General features: G+C 43.6%; 1 protein-coding gene across 6 annotated transcripts in view; it reads right to left on the bottom strand.

Moving 5' to 3' along the window:
• The window catches only part of LOC130687762 (dystrophin, isoforms A/C/F/G/H-like), a 50,630-nt gene that overhangs the window by 9,705 nt on the left and 19,178 nt on the right, over window positions 1–21,747 (bottom strand). For all 6 annotated transcript variants that reach the window (XM_057510950.2, XM_059494859.1, XM_059494856.1 and 3 more), the window contains 8 exons: window positions 21,515–21,588; window positions 21,324–21,430; window positions 21,150–21,248; window positions 19,170–19,284; window positions 16,394–16,444; window positions 13,099–13,310; window positions 12,835–12,989; window positions 12,509–12,695 (listed from right to left, as the gene is read on the bottom strand). In XM_057510950.2, coding sequence (XP_057366933.1) covers window positions 12,509–12,695; window positions 12,835–12,989; window positions 13,099–13,310; window positions 16,394–16,444; window positions 19,170–19,284; window positions 21,150–21,248; window positions 21,324–21,430; window positions 21,515–21,588 — 1,000 coding nt within the window. The remainder of the gene's footprint in view (window positions 1–12,508; window positions 12,696–12,834; window positions 12,990–13,098; window positions 13,311–16,393; window positions 16,445–19,169; window positions 19,285–21,149; window positions 21,249–21,323; window positions 21,431–21,514; window positions 21,589–21,747) is intronic.

Genomic DNA, 21,747 nt, shown 5'->3' with positions numbered 1-21,747 from the left:
TTTCTTTCAAAAATACTGACATCGCTCTTCATAATTCTAGGCCAAACGTCATCGAGGATTTTTGTTCAAACAAAATACCAAAGGCCTTTCTTATTTATTTTTTTTTTTTTCTCGTTCGATTTCGGGAACATCCACCAGTCACGAACCCAAAAGGGAAGTGGTCGATCCACGTAGCTATAAAATCAAGGAGACCCCCCCCCCCCCTCTAAAAAGGAAGTCTTGGTTCATACTTTTTATCAACCAGGATCCGCCTGTTCTTTTAAAGGTAAAATAAGATATCGCCAAATTCCCACGTTCCAAAATTGACTGGTTAAAAAAAAAAAAAAAAAAAGGCGGGGGGGGGGATACGAACCAACCGTTTGCAAGTATAGAATGTCAAGAAAAGCATCAAAGAAAAACCAAGTCAAAGATATCAGAGTGTTAAAAAAAAAAAAAAAAAAAAAAAAAACAAGTCGTGGAACAAGCGAGACCCCGCAATGAACGTCATCAGTTTTTTTTCCCTTTTTTTTCTCTCCTTCCCGAATTCTATTCAAATCCGCATTGGATGTACGTTACGAAGTTGTTGGGCACGGCTGATCTCGCTGTGATAGGCCACGTTTGCGGGGCTAAAAGCAAACGTCAGCAGAAAAACGCCATCGAAATAACAACATGGTCCTTTTTTTTCCTTATTTTTCTGACCACTGGAGGTACATCGAAAATGGCGATCGATTCAAAGTCTACGACAACTACAAGAAGATTAAGAGAGACCGACCCCCCCCCCCCCAACCACCCACAAGAGACGAGACCTAAAACGGATCAGAGTCTGTCCAAATGAAGAGACAAAATGCCACGGGAACGTTTTTATGGAAACCCCCCCCCCCCCCCAAAAAAAAAAAGAGCTAAGGGGAAAAAGAAAAATACGACCGACAACGAGACGGACGATCGATGCATTTTCTTTCAGTTGCGCACACTGTGTCTCGCTCCCAACGGCCGCATATACTTTCAAACAAGCGCTGGTGAACGAATCCTCGTGAGTCGTTTCGCATTTCTCTCATTTGCCTCCTGCTGTTCAGCATCTCTCTGACCAAACTCCTTTGATCCCCCACAAGCTCGAGGAGGGATTTCATTAGCATATCGCATCGAGTCAGTTGCCCGAAAAAAGAAAAAAAAAAAAAAAAAAAAAAAGGAAATTCCGTTTGAAACGCAAAATTAAATGCCGATATAAAACAAACAACAACAACCTAATAGAAAACCTAAAAAAAAAAAAAAAGAAAGAAAACAACATTGGTTTCTTCAATTCTGACTATTTTTCGTGGTTATTAAGAAACAAACAAAAGGAAAGGGCATGTCGTTAGTGGGCCAAACGAAAAACCATCGGATGGTAGTTGCGTATTGACTTCCACTGGATTTCCCAAACCGAACGTGAGATGAGCACGAAGCCCGGATCTTCTTCCATCCCCTCAAAAAAGAAAAGTTCCTTTTAATGAGAAGCTCTTGAAGTAAGTCTTTTTTATTTCTGTTTTATTTGTTATTTTTTATTCGTTGTTTTTTTTTATCTTCCGGTGCGTGTGTGTGTGTGTGTGTCTTACCGCGATGGAAACAAATGACTTTGGTAGAACAGATGAAAATAGGGGAGGAGGAGGAGCGGGAAAAAAAAAAAAAAAAATAGATAAAAGCCGCATGGGATAGCCAACATCCCCAACAAGATCCGACTCCGGAATTGGCCGTCGGCTACGAACAACAACAACAACAACAACAACAACAAAAAAAAGAGGAAACAGAACAAACTAAACACGAGATGCAGCAGTTCTGCTCGCAGCGCAACCTTCGTTTCTGTGGCCAATGTTTAGCCCGCGACAAAAGACGGTGCTATCCCGCACGGTATCCAACACGAAATCAATATTCAAAAAGTAAAAACACGTAGCTAAAGGTCCGCTATATCCGCCAGCCTCTTCTTTATATATCTGGGACGAGTACATTTTGTTTTTATTTTTGTTTTTGTTTTGGTTTTCTCTCTCTCTCTCTCTCTCTCTCTCTCTCGTCGAACATCGCCTTCAAAAATGCAATAGAGCGCGCAACAGCCAAAACGACGCATTTTGTGATTTTTTTTTTTTTTTTTCGTTGTCTCGTTTTCTTATCAAGCGTCGACATGCGCCATATAAAGTTTTAAAAAAAAAAAAAAAAAAAAAAAAAAAAAAATAAATATTTTTAAAAAAAAAAAAAAAAAAAAAAGGGGGGGGCCTAAATTGTTTTCCATTTAGCGCTACTCGCAATCTAAACGAACAGGGCGAAATGAGACGAGAACTTCCAACGGCCCGGCCGTCAATTGTTTTAAAAGAAACTTTGGCCCGCCATTTTGGCGGGCAAAAGACACTCTTCTCCTTCCCACAGAGTCTTCCAACAACTTTAGCGCACATTTAATTTCTTTAAAAAAAAAAAAAAAAAAAAAAAAAAAAAAAAAAAAAAGGGGAGGGCAAACTACAAAACACATAAATGGCACACGAGAATTCGACCGACAGCCGGACCTCTAAAAACTGTATTGATCCGTTTCAATGCTGCGTTTTGCTCGTATGTCTCTTATGATTTTGATCTTCTTTGAAAGCTTCCCCAATATCCTAAGCTTTTTCCAATGAAGCGAAACAGGTATTTGTAAATCTCAAACAGTACTTCCATTTTTTTTTTTTTTTCCCCCTTCTCTTTAAGCTTCTTCTTCTTCTTCTTGCTTTATCAAACGCATCGCTAGACGCTCTTTCTAGATAGGGAGGGATGCAGTCGGATTTTCAGTGCTGACAGGGCCATCGGAAGTGCACGGCTGATCGTGAGCTACTGTCACAACAGGCTTCCGGATTTATGAACATCCCCCACCCACCCCTCTCCCATCACTGTGTCGCTTTTTGAATTTCTTCATTTACTCCCCCCACCCAGTTTTATCCGACAGAAAAAAATAGCAAACTTTTAGAAACATATTTTATAATGCTGTTCTACATTAAAGTGCTCCGCCTAATTTATTCAAACTGACCCCAGAGGAGGGAAGAAGGAAAAAAAAAAAAAAAAAACTACGCCAAACATAGGGAGGCAGACATTACGGACAAACGCAGGATCGAAATGCAAGCTCGTGAGGGGCGCTTGTGGGGGAAGGCGCGCGAGCGAGAGGCAAGTGAGCGCAGGCGGAAAACAGGAAAACTCACTTAACGAACTCATATTTAGTTCAGAGTGTTCGATATCAAGCGCCGACTAGCGCGACTAGCGGCAATCCACTGCTTAGTTTTTTTTTTTTTTTTTTTTACCCCGAGTATTGTGCCCAACACACGCCCCCCCCCCCCGCCCCCACTCCTCCCAGCCGATTGGAAGGCGACGAGCCGGAAAAAAAAAAGAAAAAAGAAAAAAGATAGAGAAACCAATCAAAAAAGGACGCGTAACGCATTGGATATTAAATGAAACATTGCCACATTAGGCAACGATTAACGGATCAAACAAACGTGACGGATAGAAAATTGGGACTATTAAGCAGGAAACGAATCAAACTTGGAAAAGAGAAGAAAGCGATCGATACTTCTCCATTCGAGACCGGATAAATGAATAAATAACACATAAATAAATAAAACATGGCAGAGCTCTCTCTCGAGAAAAAAAAAAAAAAAAAAAAAAAAATGTGCGCGGGGGGAGGGGGGGGGGGGGGGGTTAGCAAATAAATAGTGCACCGTAGATTTTACAGCTGGTACCTCGCACGACAATAATTTATTCACGCGAACTTTAAACTTGGCCAATTAGTAGCGACTAAGTAGTGTCAAGGAGTAAAGCTCTCAAACTTTACGTCACTACCGAATATGTCGGCACACGTTGAAGAGAAATGCGCATCTTCAGATCCCCCCCCCCTCTCCCCCTTTTGCTCGCAAAAAAAACAAAAAAAAAAAGACAGTTCCTTTCGCTTCGTGCCTGACAAGGTCACGCAACGAAAAAGATCCGAGAAGCGTGTGTCTCTCTCAGCCTAAAGGTCTAAAACGTAAAGTACGTACATTTGAAACGCTCTGTTTTAATTCGGTCACGCGCTTCACTCCCGTCGCAAATTGCTTTTTTTTTTTTTTGTTTCTCTTTTTTTTTTCTTTAAAAAAAAAATAAAATAAAATAAAAAATTTGAATGCCGACAATCCGGCTATGACAACATCTAAAGGCGGTAGCAACGAAGGAATGAGAAAGAAAGAGAGAGAGAGGGAGAGAGAGAGAGAGAGATCTGTCGTATGCAAAAATGTCAAGCCCCTCGCACATGATTGAATTATGATCAAAATCAGCCATGCAGGCAACTAACCTCGTTTAAAATACATCCAACTTAAAAAAAAAAAAAAACAAATAAACACGCAAAAGGAAAACGGAGATGGCTGGATAAACTGCCTCACCTCCTAAAAAAAAACAAAAAAAAAACAAAACAAATACCTAAGCCAACATGGAAGATGGCTCTAGAATTTAGACGTGACATCATGAGTCAATGTCAAGCGAAAGCTAAGCAAAATATATGTATATAAAAAAAAAAAAAAAAAAAAAAGAGCAGGGCAAAAGATGACGGTTGGACACGAAACCGGATATAGTACGCGTGGGACGCCAACAGGAAATAACAAGGAAATTGTCCGTCCCGACACGTTCCGTTTTTTTTTTTTTTCTCTTTTTACGTAAAGAAACGATTCAATTCTGCGCACCATCAGCAGACGACGATGCACAAATCCATTTTTCAATAGATGGCGAATACGACGCGGGATTCGAAATCAATAAGAGCCGAGAACGTTTTATTTTGTTTTTGTTTTTTTTATGCCACCGTGCATAAAGACATCTAAAAGTGAAAGAGCAAAGTTACGCAATCCGACACACACACACACACACGAGTTTTTGTTTTCCCTAGTCATCCGAAGCACTTCGACAAATTGTAAGTTTGCGAACGGCGGCAAATAAAAATTAAAAGCGCTGCATACGTTTTAGCCTTAGCTGTAGGACGACTCGAGGCGAAACACACATTGCTCCCACCCCCCCCCCTCCTTCCGTTTTCAAACTGCGGCTGTTCTAATAACAACAAAACGGTGCGAAATGGCAATCCTATCTACTAGCATTCGTTAGCAGCAGTCGGCCAATCTCCCCCGCCCGCACCTACATGGAGAAACAAGAGATTGAAATTGATCTCATCAAATTATTCCAGCTGGCTTCTCATCTCTTTTCGGGACCGTGTTCCTCCGATGATCGCAAACGGAAACCCATTAAACCAACAATTTTCACGATGAAAAAAAACAAAGAAAACAAAGAAAATCAGGAGGTCAATGTGAACAGAAAAAAAAACAATATTCAGAACAATGCCAAAAAAAAAAAAGTTCCTTTTTTTTTGTTGTTGTTCAAGTTGCAACAAGGTTACGATCCCAACAAAAGAAGATACGAGGCGGATATCGAGTGTGCGACATGCCCAGCTACAAGTTTTGTATCAAAACGGAGAGACTATGTAGCTATGACACTGCAGCTATCGTAACGTTAGTTGAAGGAACGTCATAAAAAAAAAGAAAAAAAAAAAAAAAAGAAAAAGTTGGGGGACTTCTTTCTTTTTTTTTTTGAAAGCAAAAGAACCCATCAAAGAGCCTTTCCTCCTTCATCAGGAGGCCCATTGAAGCGGAGGAGACAAGCGCGTGATTGACATTCTCAATCTCTCAGAGGGCGCTCGCACCTTAAATAGGATGCGATCACAATAACGCAGAAACACAATAACAAACAACGGCAGCCACGAGCGTTCACCCCCCCCCCCCCTCCCTCTCTTACCAAACGAGAAACGGGGAGTTTGGGTTGATGCGGACGAAAAGGACGGGGATCAACGATTGACGGGGTAGGAAGAAAAAAAAAAAAAAAAAAAAAAAAAGCGGATGCAGCTAGATCCGAACCCAGTGGTGACTCTCTTTGGCCCCGTCTCTGCGTTCCAAATGAACATGCTGCATCAGAGGATGTGCAGCGCGCGCCCGTCCTACCTTGCAGTTTGCAATATGATGATTGCAGCAGAGAACAAAGCCCAAAAAGCGGCAGGGGGTTGGGGGGGGCTTGCCATCGTTGCACGACATTTCAAAATGGCCGAAACAATGCGCGTTTGTCGGCCGAAAATGGACTCCGTTTTGCATGACTCTATCTGTTTTTTGTTTTTTTGTTTGTTTTTTTTATGCTGTTTCCAAGCCGATACAATAAGTGAAATTGACATCTAAACAACGGAGGAGACAAGGCCATGTGAGTTTAGTCGCTAGACAATGAGATGCCACATGTCTGGCGGCTTCGCTCCTCAACGTTCACAAAAAGAATAATCTAATCCCGACATTTTTGTTTAGACTTTACAATAACAGAACGAACATCAATCGAGCCTACACGGGGACTACTTTAACCGGCAATCATAACTTCACAAGATCGCAAAAAATGGATAACGTTTGACGTGCACAACCTTTGCCTCTCCATAGTTTGCTCGCTGCCTGGTTCTTTATTTCAAATGATGAAATCAAACGACAACGCTGCCTCGAGGCAGCGAGAGAGAACGGAGTCGGGTAGTTAAACGAAAGTGCCGTGCATAAAATTCAGAGATTGTCCCCGTGACATATAAGGAGGAAAAAAAAAAAAAAAAAAAAAAAAAGAAGATTGACTTTCAATGGATAAAGGCAAAGTACCTAACGGGAAAAAAAACAAAAAACGACAGCGGCAGGCGGAGCAAAAAGCCGTGAACACCTTTAAAAGAAAAGAAAAAAAAACAACAACCTTTTCTCGAGATCGAGCTCGGCCTTTTTCTTTTTCCAGAAGGTTGGCACAAAAATATATCTTTGCAATTCCATGAATAATGTATGCGAAAAGACGGGCATTTGAAGGTGCCTCTCGCCGCCCCCCCCCCACCCCGTGCTGTTGCTTTCTCCTCTTCCTGCCGTCTGTTGCTGCAACAATAAAGCGTAATCCTCGTGAACGATCATCAATCTCTCAAGTAGATCGATGTGTTGGAAGAAGAAGAAGAAAAAGAAAATTCAAATGGCGCTCGAGTATTTGCTAGGTGAAAAAGTTTGGCTCCTCTGCGCTGATGTTTCGTGTACGCTACGTTACACCTTCTACTTGTCACGAGGACACGCTCGCGAATGGCGGGGGGGGGGGTGATCCAACACAGACGAAACACGCTGGTATGCCCTGGCCATTAACCTAAGTGGGTCCCTTTCTCGCCGAGGGGATCCCAGTTTTTTTGTTTGTTTTTTTTCAAGAAAGGAACGTCCGTTCGAGATAACAAGGGACTTTTCACAGAGTTGGCTGCTCTCTGAAGCGTTGCAATGCGCACTTGTGAACTTAGCGTGCCAGTCTCTTCCTACTCCTCCACCCCCACCTCTCTTCTTTTAGACATTGGCTGTTTCGCAGCAGTCAGGAGGAAAACATCTCCATTACGCAAATGTCTACCCACACGCCGCAACCCGAAAATGTTTTGGCCGCAATACGCTAATGTCCCAGCGTAGCCATCAAACTGGACAAGAGCAGACATAACAATGCCATTGGACAATAAAAGCAAATTAAAAACAAAACAAAACAAAACAAAACAAAAAGTGGGGGAGGCAGGGAGATACCATCAACGGATTTGCATGTCGGGACGTGAAGAGATTCGAATGAATTTGACACATTACGTAATATAAAATACTTGATCCCATTACAGAAGATAACGTGCTTCTCTGTGCATATACGTGCTCTCTAATCGCTCCCCAGCATCGACATCCACCCTGATGCAATCAATGCAAATGTCTTGCTCACGCACAAGAAATATTTGTTGGCGTGTCGATCCTGCTAGGATCCCCCCCCCCACAAAAAAAAAAACTCATTCAAGATGGAATGAAATAAAAAAAAAAAAAAAAAAAAAAAGAACGTACGAAAATGAATATAAATAAGATGAGGTGGGACTCGTGGAATGACATGAAAAACGTTCGGTGCCTACAACAAAATCAATTTAGAAGCATCCCATGCCCGTCTATCTTCTACGTGAACAAAGTATGGGGCAATATCGCCAGGGCCCATCGTATATACCACGAACCCCCTGGCCCGATTTCTTTTGATCGGCGAGCAAGAATCGAGAAACACGCAACAAGCCCCCTTGTACATATGCGGGGTAGGGTGGAGGTGGATTGCTTGCTTTTCTTTTCCTTCTCCCCCTCTCACTCCCTTTCGCCCCCCCCCCACCTCCCCCCACCCGTAAAAAACATCCGCGTTTCACGGTATTCACGGGAGCCGGGGTCTGCATTCCAACGTGATGAAAACAAGACGACGACGTAGAACAAGCCAGCACGCAGACAACATTTTACGGATCGACTGGCCCGTTCTGCCATCGTGCCGCAATGATGGAAATGCCAAAGCGTATGTGTACACAATACTAACATGGTAAGGAAATCAAACGCAACTCGCTCTCTCTCCCCTCCCCCCCCCTCTTCCTTCAATTCCGTGCCTTATTGGAATACACACACACGCACATATATATATATATATATATATATATATGTATATATACATACATAGATGTACTGCCGAAAAAAAAAAAAAAAAAAAAAAAAAAAAAAAAAAGGAGGAAGATAAGGAGAAAAGACTGCGGATTCAGTTCGCGTTCAACATTGCGAGGTGAGTATCTACGGCACCATCTATTTCACTTGAATCCTTCCCGCCTACGTCAAGGTATAAATAACACGAAAAGAAAACACCCAAGACGTGCAGAGGCGGCAGGGAAAAAAAAATAAAAATAAAAATAAAGGGAAAAAAAAAGGCCTAAATTTGTTGCCCGTGCACCTGAACCCCGTCCATCAAAGCGATTCATTTCATGTCTCACGGCCCTACTTTTTTTTTTTTTTTTTTTTTTATACTTCCTCCTTTACTTTCGTCCGCTCTTTACGTCCGCCTAATAGAAATTCCGCCGCATCAATAGCGCTCCAATTTCTCCCCTCTTTTCTTCGCCCACCGAGTTGTGAGATGGCCAATGAGATGACAATAAAGCCGAGTGGTTTAGCTCCATCCAATCGACGCAAGAAGGCACGCAAAAAAAACAAAAAGAGGGAGGCCAAGCGATAAACCAAAGGTTAATCGGTAGTTCCAAAAAAAAAAAGAGAGAAAAAAAAAAAAAAAATACGGTTCCACACCCTTTCCTTGGAGAAAAGAGATACCTGGACGAATCTCTCCTGGGCTTGCATAATGTCGACGTAGAGATCCAGCTTCTTTTCCAAGAGCCGGATGCCGTGGTTCGTCCGCAAGGCGTCGTTGGGCAGGTGGGCCAATGGGCGGGACGACGGACTGGGTGTGGACGAAGGTGATGGAGCCGGCGCTGGAGTGGCTCCCAGTTGGAAACCGTTGAAACAGTTGGGCGGCCAGCGGGGTGTTGTTCCAGCGCCGAAGGGCTCCGCAAAGTGCTGCTGGCGATGACGGTGATCCAAGTGACCGTGGCTTCGTGACGTGGCCAAGGAAGACAAGCTGCTCGTTGGATTTCGATTGAGGAGGCTCTCGTGGCTGCGCAATTCGTTGGCCGGCTGCAGACCGAGGGCCCACTGCGAGCCAACGGGTCCAGCCGGGTGCGACAAGGGGCGAGCGGGGCGGCCACTGAGGCCGCCGCCGCCGCCGCGGGACGGCGATTGAGCTCGTGGCACGCTGGAAGAGCGAGGGGTCGACGTGGCCGCCGCATTGCATTGGTTCTCAACGGCTCGCGACGGCCTGACGAATTGGCGCCTCTCCGCCGGAGCCGGACTGGGCACAGGCAATTCAGAGGTGGACCATTCGGGCGACAGGCAGTCGAACTGCAAGCTAACACTGAGCGGGAAGGCCGAAGCGGAGACTGACGGACGAAGCGGATAGCAGTGCGGATTGTGGGCCGTTGGGTACAGCGGCTGCGAGGCCAACGGCGGCGTCTTCAGCGATTGGACTGATTTGGAATTGACAAGAAACTGGTGCTGGAGGGATTTGGGCCTGGCCGGCTTCGCACGGCTGTGGCTGTTGCTGACACTGGCATCCTCCAACTTAGGCGGCCCCGATCTGGCCCTGACGGCTGCCGGCTCCGCCGCCGATGTGGCGACGTCCCCGCTCGAAGAAGACCCTGCCGGCCAAGGCAAAGGCACGGTGCGGTAGGGAGGCGGCCGACGAGATGACGTCGCCCGCTGCCGCTGATGATGGCTAATCTGCTGCTTGTCTGACGTTGAACATCCGTGAGGCGAAGACGACGAATCCGAGCCCGACTCGCTGTGGAATATGATAGGCGTTCGGCCTCTAATGATTTCGCATCCGCCACTTGCAACGTCAATGTTCGCACCGAGTCTCTCCTCTCTTGAGCATCCTCCTCCTCCTCCTCCTCCTCTGGCCAGAGCGGCGTTATGTTTCATCAGTAGAGGCATTCATAAACGATATCCAACGCAAAAGAAGACGACGACAAAAAAAAAAAAACAAACCAAAACTACACACGCCCACACTTAGGCCACAGGGATGCGAACGGGGCGGGCCGCGCACACCTGAAACGGTAAACGGACTTCACTCTCCCTGCGCTATCCAACCGGCAGACCACCCGCCAAAACGCACACGATCATCACCGAATCCGGAGACCGACTGGGAATCCTTCTGCGTGCCAAACCTTCGTCTCTCGATCGCTCTCTCTCTCTCTCTCCTCCGCACATACGTAGTGGCGTCGGCGCCACTAAAAAACTTTCCTCTCTCGTCTCTTTACTCGCCCATCGATTCCTGTCCTCTGCTGCTGCTGTTGCTGTTGCTGCTGCTGCTGCTGCTCCTGTTCTCTTTCTCCCTATCCCTACCCACCAAAATAGGAGGACGACGTGGAAGGATGAAGGAAGAGAAGAATACCCATCGAGAGCGGACTCTCTCTCTCTCTCTTTTTCCTTCTTTCCCTTTGGAATCCCCCTGATGGCACAGAGAATCGACGCGTGTGCGGTTTTGACGCGTTCTTCTTTTTTTTTTTCTGTACCTACACCGACAAGGAGAAATCCTTGTTTCTTGCTTCCATGTTCTTGACTTTTGGATCTTTTCGCCCCCCCCCCCCCCCCAAACCCTGTATCCGGCAGAGCGGCGAAAACACACACACACACACACACACATGCCACTCTCGATATCTTTCGTGACGTTAAACAGAAACCCTCGATAGACGGGGCCGGGGTAGTAGCGAAAGAGGGCAAACGGGATCGGAGCAAGCCTCAGAGAGAGAGAGAGAGAGAGAGCACGAGCGCGCGCCACTCGGCTCTTTTGTATACGGTCATGTTCTTCCATTTTCAAAATGAACACTTGACGGCCGTGTTTTACAAATGCTAGAGACATTTACAGATAAAGCCCACGACATGATAGACGGGCAAACTCTTTAGCCCCCACTTTTCTTTTCTTTTCTTTCTTTTTTTCAGTGAAGAGAAAGAAAAAAGAAAAATTAAAAAAAAAAAAAATATGGAATTTGGATTTTAAAGAAGTTTTTTGCGCACGGCCGGACAGCATGGTCGTGCGTTCAGCTACAAGTCGCAAATGGTTACGTGATGGTTAGCGACCTCGGAATAGGTGATGAGTGAGAAGGGTCAAGGATGCTATCGATTGCAGCGGGGTTTTTTTTTTTTTTTTTTTGGGGGGGGGGGGGGGGTAAGGAAACTTGTTTTGTTGTACAACGGACGGGAGCTGGAAAACAAACAAGTGACGTACCAACTGGATCGGAATAATTGGAACAGCAGGTCAATTGCCGGGCTAACGAATGTGGCCAACTCGATGTCGTTCATTAGCGAATATTTGTCTGTGCAAAACTTCTCCGCCAATGTTGCGCGCATTCTTCTCGTGTTCCACACACACAAACACACACACACATGCAATCGAACTGGCGACGCTTGTTGCATTGATTCATTTTTCGAGATAAGCGGCCATATTTAGAAGCCGGAATGGAGGGAGAAAACGAGGACATTCAAATTTCAAGAGAATACCCGACATGATGAAAATCCCTATTGCTAGCGACCACACCATCAATTGTCAGACAGCGTGTCGCTTGTTCTTGACTATGCGGATCAAGACATGTTTAAGACGAAAATCGATATGAAACATCCAAACAGAGCCAAGCTACAAAAGATCCGTCCACAAACAAGCGGGTTTAAACCAGCCAAAAAAAAAAAAAAAAAGAATCAAGCCCATGGCTATAGTACAAGTGTCGAGTGAATAATCGTTCAAAAAGGAGAATAGGATCGATCGCATTTCTCCCTCCTTTTTTTTTTTTTTTTTCTTTCGATAACGCAAAAGATTCTGTTCTTTTTCTTCTTCTTTTCGTGTTTAAAAAAAAAAAAATGTCCTGTCCGAACGGAGTAGAAGAGACAGAAGCCTCAAAGGAGACAAGCTCCGTCTTTCGTACAGGGGCTTCGACCAGCTTCCCAACAACGTCGTCTCTGACGTCAGATTGAATTCATACATCCTAGACACGCATCTAACGTTCTTAGCGAGAGCACGGTTGACAATCACATGGAAGAGATACGACGCTTTGCTAGATTTCTATATGACGGGATGGATTCCTTACCTTGAGCTGAATCAGGACGCGTTCTCGGGATGTTTTGACGCCAGGGCCGTAGCTGTCTAGCTCGAGCTCGAGCGACTCCAGTGCTGATTCCGTATCGGATAGCCAAGCCATGAACTTGTCCAAGGATCGGTCGAAACTGTGCAGTGAGCTCATGGCTGCATTCAGAGCCCGTCCTCTTGCATTCACGCTGAAAACAAAAAGAAAACAATTGGGTTCATATCTCATTTCTTTCCATATAGAAAAAAAAAAAAAAAACAAAAAAAAAAACCCTAAATAAATAGCAGGATGTCGTTTGTTCAAATTGATAATGAATGATAATAAAATACCCCGTATGAAGAACTGAATAGCGCTGAGTGAGGTTTTCATTGGTGCGGACAGTCCGGCTCGTGTCGTCGTGCGGGTAGTTCGCTACCAGCTTCTCTGACAATTGAGTCAATTGCTCTACTTGACTCTTGTATTGCTGGATCTCGTTGTGAAGGACCTGTTGGATGATTGAGAAGAATGAAAATGTTGGTTTTTTTGTTTGTTGGTTTTTTTTTTTTTTTTTTTTTTTTTTTGCAAAACGGGATTAAATAATTGCGATAAAATACCTTTTGCTCGCGGTGTTGAGTGTCGATCAAATCGGCAGTGCCGGCGACTGGCGCCAATTTCGAAAGGCGGTTCTCCATCCGACCGAGCCATTGGTCCACGTCCTGTTTCCGCCTTTCAAACTGGTGCGAATCCGTCAGCAATTCTTCCAGCTGATTGCGTCGAGACGTCACCGCTCCGGCCGTCTCTTCCCAATGCTCCCGTAGCTTGCTCACTGTAATCAAACGTTAAAAGAAAACAGACAAATATTAGCACAGCAGAAAACTAATGAAAAAAAAAAAAAACTGAAGAATTGTTGCTGTTTTTGTTTAGTTTTTTTGTTTTTTTTTTTACTGCCGACCACGAGTTAGTTTCACAATGCACCACTAGATGGCGTCACCATGCGGACCAACCGTTATTCTCACGTCACACGATTCAATGAAACGTGGCTTCCTTTCCTGACCGTATTAAAGTCCGCCTGCCGGTGTTAGAACACATAGCAAGGCGAAATAGAGCACAGACGGATGGGGTTAGAATACGCATGCCAATCACAAATGCATTACAACGAGCCTTCTGCCTTCATCTAATTCATACGGCGGCTAATGGCCACTTCAGTAAGTAGAGACAGGCACATCAGTGAAGCACTGCTTTGTTGAATTCAACAACAACACATCCGGAATAACATGATTTCAAACATTGAGAGCGGAAGAGAGACACAGAGAGAAGGCGATGAATAGACAGAGACAAAAATGTTTTGTGATTTTCCGGATTGGAAGAAAAGTTTTAAATGGCTAGATGAAGGCGGATGAAGGGTCAGGTTACTTGCCGTGGTGGTCGCAATACTACTAACACGGGAAGGGGGGAACGAAACCGATCAATACATCTTCTCTTTTCTCTCTCTCTCTCTCGCTCTCTCGTTGTGTTGCCATCACCCCTTCTCTTTCCAAATGGCCTCTCCTGTACAAATTGGACAGGCTCTTCGACATACGCACATCATCAGAGACGGACAGATCTAATTTTTATTTAATTTTTTTTTTTTTACACTAGACCCTGTTCCAAAAGCGAATCGATATCGACGACATGCTTGTCGTTTCTTCCACTTTAAAGATTGGAATCCATTTGACAACCGCATCATTCAAAATGAAGCGCACTGATTGATTTTTCGTCTACGTCGACGGACGATCGGGCACCGAGCTGGACCGCTGCTTCATTCATCCCTCGTTTATCCATCACGGAGAGCAGGAGAAGAATGTTGGTTGGAGATGGTCGATATATTCCGTCGAGTGTGTCTGTGTGTTATGGGTCGACAAAAGAGCGCGGACCGGACCGCTTGATACCCGCACGCTCACGATCATAATAAGGAAGACACTCGCAGCACAAAAAAAAAAAAAAAAAAAAAAGAACTGTCAAATCACCCACCCCCACCCCCAGCTGATTTCGACCCAATAAAGAAGAAAGAAAAAATAAAAATATAAGACGAAGTTTTTCTTTTTCCCAGTTAAGGTTTCCTTCTCTTAAAACATATTTTGACACCGCCTCATGAACACACAGGGGAAGATTTACCTCGTCGTTACACGAAATGACATAGTAATGCACTCCGTTTCTCCGCGGAAAACACACAGAGCGGATCGCAGTGGGAGGTACCCCAATATGAAAAACAAGTTTTGAGCGAGCGTCTTTGTTGTCCCTGTATTTTTTTTTTTTTTTTATTCATGCAATTCCCTTCTTTCCTTCTCTCTGCTATTGGGACAAAGAAAATAAACAAAAGCGGGGGAGATGCGGCACCAGTTCGTCTAACGTACACATTATGTGTGTGTATGTGTGTCTCCGTTCTTTTTTTATCCTGTTGATGCGTCGTCGACCGTGCGTCAAAGAGAGACACGAACTGCCGGAGAAAAACATTTGGCAAATAATCAGATAAACAACAATGCTCGTATTTGCGCTTTCCTGTCTACGTCGAATCCAATATCAAAGAAGAAGAAAAAAAACCGAGGGGAATAATATTCAAATGGACATATTAACTATTGTTAGCAAAAAAAAAAAAAATATTCCCCACTAAGTCAATGCCAAAAAAAAAAATGATCGAAAACGAAAACCACCCACGGCTCCAGCTCGAATTCTATGCCCGCGCACACGCCATGGAAGATATCAAAACATTAGATATCTCTGGAACATTAGACGACAAGATAAGAAACATTCGTTTTTTTTTTGTTTTTTTTTTTAAAGAGAAATTGTCGCTTGGCTGGTTACATGAAGCCTATCATCATATTTCGTTCTTCTTCCCGTGCGCGCGCGCGCGGGCGCATTTAAAATGTAAAAAACAAAAACAAAACAAAAAAAAAAATACGGGATAGATTACATCCATCGATATTGTGTTTATAGACGACGACGACGACGACGACGGATGCCGGGCGGGGCACGTGCAACACAATCCTATCAGAGAGAGAGCCTCTTTTTTTTTTTTTTTTTTTGCTCTTGGCATTGAAGCCTTTCGCCATGATTTCATAACGAATTCGTGTAGTGATTCGAGCGAACATGTTTTCAAATGTCCGCTTGCATCTACAACCTGTTAAAAAGCAACATCAAGGCCTGTGTAGAGAGTGCTGGGTCTTTTCAAGTTGAATTGTCTCGCAAAAAAGGGGTCTGGTGACTACATTCGTCTTCTTTTGTCAGACTGCCATCCGTTTTCCAGCATCGTGAATGCTTTACATTCCGAATGGGAAACACGAGTTTTTCAAGGGATACGGAATTCAAAAAGAGGGCAGCACAGCGAAAGTCACATGATCCAGCTGCACACGCATTCAATCTGAATGTAAATATGGAAGTAAAGCATTCACAGGCCGCTTTGGCGGGTTGTTGCACGAGATGAATAAACGCCCTTCCTCCCTACCGAAAAAAAAAAAAAAAAGTGTTGCGGAGAAAACAAAAATGAGAGCGACTTGCACGCTTCTCTTTGACGTGGGTTGCACGAGAAAAACCGGAGGGAAATGGGTGGGGCAGGGAGGGGGGGGGGGAGGCCTTATCTCGCAAGCAGCAACGGGGTTTCATTATTTACGGCGGTAGAAGAAATAGGGCACGTTGCTTATTCGCTGTCAACTATTAAAGGAATGGTACATGCAAATGTGCAAGCTACCAACAATGAGGTTCAAAATAAAATCAACTGTGATTGCGTGCAATGAAGCGAAATTCAAAAAAATCAATAAAATCTTTTCGTTTTTTTTTTTTTTTTAGTTGTCATGCCGACGAAGTTTTTAAAAGAAAAGTTTCAGGGGGGGGGGGGGGGGGGTAATGACGCTGTTGCCGTGCATAATCGTGTACCTCGTAAGCATGTCCTCAGGTGGTAGAGCAGTGGTGGGAGGGACATCATGTCTGACGACACCAAAACCCCCCGAAATCATAAAAACAATTTTTCGCAAACAACAAAATTAACTTAATTGATTTAAAGAATCTAAAAAAAACAAAAACAAAAAAAAAAACAAAGAAAAACGATCACTGAAACTCATAATTTCCGGTGAGTAAAAATAAGGAAGCGTAGAAACGCAAAGTGATTGATGAATTTTAAGGGTGAACGGAAGGAAACCAACGCTTTTTCGTATCTTTTTTTTTTTTTTTTTTTTTAAATCAAAGAGAAAGACATGGCGGTTCCATCGAGTTCATTACCGAAAAACCTAAAACGGGAATTGAGGTTTAAAAAAAAAAATAAAATAAAATAAAATAAAATAGGGAAGGTTCAATGGGGAAAGGAAGTCCGATGATGAAAGCGACGTCTGCTAATAACTTTGTGCGTGCGCCGGAAGACCGGTGAATGTCACCCCTCTCTCTCTCTCTCTCTCTCTCTCCCCGGTAAGAATCAATAGCTTACACACATGGCCCTTTAAACACCCCCTCCCCCCCCCCATCTTTGCATGAGCTTTCGAAGCAGCGTGCAAAGAGGTGAAGAGTCAAGAGATACCGAGGTTATAAGCTACAGTGGAGGAATTGACATCAATCCATGAAATAACTGCCCTCCCACTTCTCCGGTTCACCACACACACACACACACACACGATCGACACACTTTCATCTCACTTTTTTTTTTTTTTTTTTTTTTTTTTTTAGAAGATGTCATCTCATCGAGCTAGATGGATATTAAGCGAGCAATAACCCTTCACGGTATACGAAAGTTGTTTTTTTTTTTTTCTTAATATCAATAGCATCGATTTGTCTTTAGTGATTGGATAGAACGTCGAGCGTCTAATAAAGACGAAACGTCACGCAGTGAGAGGAAGAAAAAGAAAAAAAAAAACAAAACATTTTCGGGTTTCATTTGCGTTGATTTCGAACGGGACTAAATGGGACTGTAGACGCACACAAACTGTATAGGGGATCGAAATGAGAATCAAATAACACGAAAAACGTCGGCTGTTTCTCCTATTTCTTACGTTGCTCTGTTGTCAATCGATATAATCCCCGAGCCCCCACTATTATGGTAAACAACTAAGAGCGATGGCACGTCACTCGATACTCTCTCCATCTTCTTCGTTGCAAGGACGGGGGGAAGGCGATAAAAAAAAGAAATAAAAAAAAAATAGGGTTGAAGAGACGATGAGACACAGAGGATCACAGTAATGAAAGGCAATTATACAAAGCCGAGAGGACGGGTCTGGATTGAATGTCTCTCCACGAATACAACCCTATCAATCCCACGTCCGAATGCTAGAAACCTCGTGGAAACTTCATCGGCGCACGTAATTATAAATAGCTCTTCTTAAATTCTATTTCAACCTTTTTTTTTGTTCAATTTCTACTTGGAATCTGCTCTTCGTTATGTTAAAGTAGTCTGTTTCCGACACTTCCATATGACAACCTTCAGCAATGAACCTCTCGCTAATCAGCCAATCATTTGGGGCTTCGTGCACCCACGTGAGTCACGAAGAAACGAACGCGGCAAAACAACAAAAACAAAGACGTCGGATAATATGAAATGAAGTGAGACCAAAGGAAAGCGGCAGGACTCGAGAGTTTGCGTTTTGATAATGACCCCATTTCGAACATGAATGGTCGGCCATTGCGACGTGCTTGTAGTAGAGGACGTTTTTACGATTGCCGCAATGGCGGAGGAACGACGGATAAAGAAACAAGAAGAATAAAAAAAATAAAATGTCCGCTTGGGCCAGCAAGTGGAGATGAAGAAGATGGACAGCATTAAACAAGAAAAGTGGGAGAAGAAGAAGAAGAAGAAAAAAAAAAAAAAAGGAAGGATCAGATTCCTTCTTTCTCGTGTGTGTGTGTGTGTGTGTGTGTGTAAGCTAATCCTATTGCTCTATCGTTCCCTCCATTCGCCCCTCCACCCCCTCACGTCTGCTGCTTCGGACTGCTGCCGGCTTGGTCCAGCAAGTTTTCCAATCTCGCCGGATGATGACCTGCAGTCGATTTGCACACAGCTCAGACTTTTCTTTTTTTTTTTTTTTTTTTTATTCGACCCTCCTAAGACCAACCGCATTTTTTTTTTTTCTTTTCCGGGCATCACTAACGGCCTACAACGCAGAAAAGGCGATATGAATGAGCTAAAAAAAAAAGGAAAGAAAACCCAAACGTAATAAAGAAACAAATCCGAGAGGACATAGTTCGTTTCCCGTAGGCTTGAACGATGGGATAACAAAACGACATCAACATCCGCTCGCGCAGTTTCTTTTCAATGAAAACGGGGGACTCCGAAACTTTTCGTATAAAAAAAAAAGAAACCGTTGACGCAGTCGCGCAATGACATCATCGCGTTTTCTCTCTCAGTCAGGTACAAAATAAACACGAGGGGGGGGGGGAACTTTTTTTTTTTTCGATTGATCAAGCAACGCAATTACTCGAGGCGCAAAAGCCAAGTTTCCACTTTGAAAAAAAAAAAAAGGAGGGGGGGGGGTGAGGATTTGTTTCTTCCCTTACAAAAAAACCAAAAACAAAATTGAAATGTCGCAAACTAATCTTAAAGCCTTTCGGGAGGCGCACCCAAGACACGCCGATGGAAGTTCGTGCAATTATTTTTCTTCTTTCTTTTTTTTTTTTTTTTTTTTCTAGTTTCGTTTTTTTTTTTTTATATTTAAAGAAAAATGATGTTTACCTTGCGCCGGCAACTGTTTCCCACTGGTGGGCGGTCCTCCATCCTTAATACTTTCAGCCGTCTGGACGAGTTCATCCAACTGTGGTTTCTTTTGCTCCAGTTCGCGTAAGACATTCTAAGCAAAAAAAAAAAAAAAAAATGAAATAAAATATTGATTATCATGAACACCATTCCGAGTGTGAAAAATATATAGCTCCTAAACAGAACCTACGTAATAAAAAAAAAAAAAATATGAAGGGAAGGGTCCAGTATTTTATTTTATTTTTTTATTTTTATCGATCCATTCGCGTTCGTTACTTTACGCATTGTTATTCCTGTCATATTCCTCTATCGACATCAACTCGGCGCTTTTTCTCGCAACACCAGTAGAACGAACGAGCTAAACAACATTGCAGGTGTTCAACTAACCCGCACGTAAAGTTCTTTTCTTTTTTTTTTATGTCAAAAGACGCGACGCAAATCGAGGATAGCAGCGGATTTTTCTTTTTAAACGAAGGCAATTTTCCATTAAAGGGCATAAGACACACACACACACACACACACACACAAAAAATGTCTAGAAAGTTATTCTCACGATGCCTCGCATCTACTTGGATGCGGACGTGAGCAGGATGCCCAATTTCCATTTGAAACAATATCAAGGTACTAAGGCATTCTTCGCTGCCATTGGATGATTCATCACGGCCATCCTCTTTTCAAAAAAAATAAAATAAAATAAAATAAAGTAAAAGGACAGACATTTGAATCTTCAAACATTGTAAACTCTACACACACACACACACACGGGAAAAAAACAAAGGAAAACAATCCGAACATTGCAGGGCTTCTTCGATTATTACTAACGCTACCGTTAAAAATAATTATCTCTCGAGACATTTCGTTTACAGGTGCCAAGGAAGTCCGTTCAATAACAGTGGACCAGGAAAGAAAAAAAAAAAAGACTGGGCTCAAACTCACTTTGAACCGCAGTTGGATCGTTCCTGTCGGTTGCCACATCGTTAACTCTCGTCGCTAGTTGTCCACACACACAAAGAGAACTCACCGGACAACCACATCGGCAATGCCGAAAGGCCCACGCGACAGCGGCCAATGTCCCGACTATCGTTTCTGTTCGTAAAAAATGTCTCTCTCTCTCTTGTCCACGTTTCTCGACACTCTGGCCAAAGCCAACGACACAAACCGTTAGGATGAGGATACGGGAACAGACTACGGTCTTGGAGCCGGTACGCGTTGTTATGGAGGACGCAACTCCGTATTATATATCGATGGATCTACTGCTCTACTCTACTCCGCTCGCTCACTCGCTCGCTCGCACCCCCCTTCCTGCGCATGCTCGCGCCGAATCATGGCTCTTGATATTTTGCCTCCCCACGTAATGCGACTGCACACAAATGTCATTGTAACAAGACTATGAAAAAAGAAGAAATACAGAGAGCAGAAAGAACTTTTCCTTTTTGTTTGTTCAAGCTTCTGCTTTTTTCATTCTTTCTTTAAGCACCTTAGGCGATGTCTTGATTCCGGAAAACTTGTTAACATCGACTTTTGGCCGTCACTTTTTTCTTTGCTTATCTTAGCGAGGGTGCAAGGCCATAACTGAGAAAAATGTTTTTTTTGTTTTTTTTTTTGAGAGAGAAAGAAGAAGAGTCGATGCCGAGATGTGCGGATTACTTGCCCCCCTCCCCCCCCCCCCCCCCCCAATTCGGCGAAACGTTCTTATTACACGGAGCAGATCCTCTTCAGCGACGCTATCTCGGCACAGCCACTCTTAGCCTAAGCCTGTTCGTTAGCACTTGAAACTTGATTGAGCCTACGCCAATCAGCAAAAATCTAATCGATGAACTCAAGCGCAACGCTATCCGACTATCTCGCTGTGGGGTGAGGCGTCTTTTTTTTGAAGGAATATGTGCGAGAAAAACACACACGCAAAAAAAATAAAATAAAATAAAATAAAAGCAGAACAGAACAAAAGAAAGCACAGACCTTTTGTTTCTCCAGTAGCTGGAGTACGTCGTCGCTATCTCCGACTATGGCCACTTGCTGTTTCAGCATCGTTTCCAATACAGTGAGCCAATCACGTATCTGATTTTCAGCAAAATTGCGTTAGACAACGGAACGAAACAAAACGTATGCGATAAAAAATAGAAGACAAATTACCTGCAGGATCGACTTGTCCAGACTGGCGACAATTGTGCTCGGCGTCGTCGGTGGCGTCTCTTTGGATCCGTGGACTGACAGGTCCGATTCCGAATCGTTCGTCTCATCTGTCATTGTAATCCAATCGGTAAGCAGTTCTGGGCCTCAACAAATTAAGTCAAGACATGTTTGTTTTTTTTTTCACGCATTACCTTTTCTTGCAGGTGACATGACTAACGGAGTCAATTTTGCAACGGGCAACGGGCTTCCGTCCAGCGAAGTCAACCTAAAAAAAAAAAAAAAAAAAAAAAAATTCAAACAGAAAAATTCATAATTTTTGATTATCGATGCTATTAAAAATGTGTTTCGTTTTTTTTTTGTGTGTGTGTGTGTGTGTGTGTGTGTGTGTTTGATTTGTGTCTGCACGCGCAATAAAGAAAAGTGG

Source organism: Daphnia carinata, chromosome 4 (genome assembly GCF_022539665.2).
Source record: "Daphnia carinata strain CSIRO-1 chromosome 4, CSIRO_AGI_Dcar_HiC_V3, whole genome shotgun sequence".
NCBI classification, from domain to species: domain Eukaryota; kingdom Metazoa; phylum Arthropoda; class Branchiopoda; order Diplostraca; family Daphniidae; genus Daphnia; species Daphnia carinata.
Note: the sequence above shows the minus strand (reverse complement) of the source record. Positions and strands in the feature narration are given on the sequence as shown.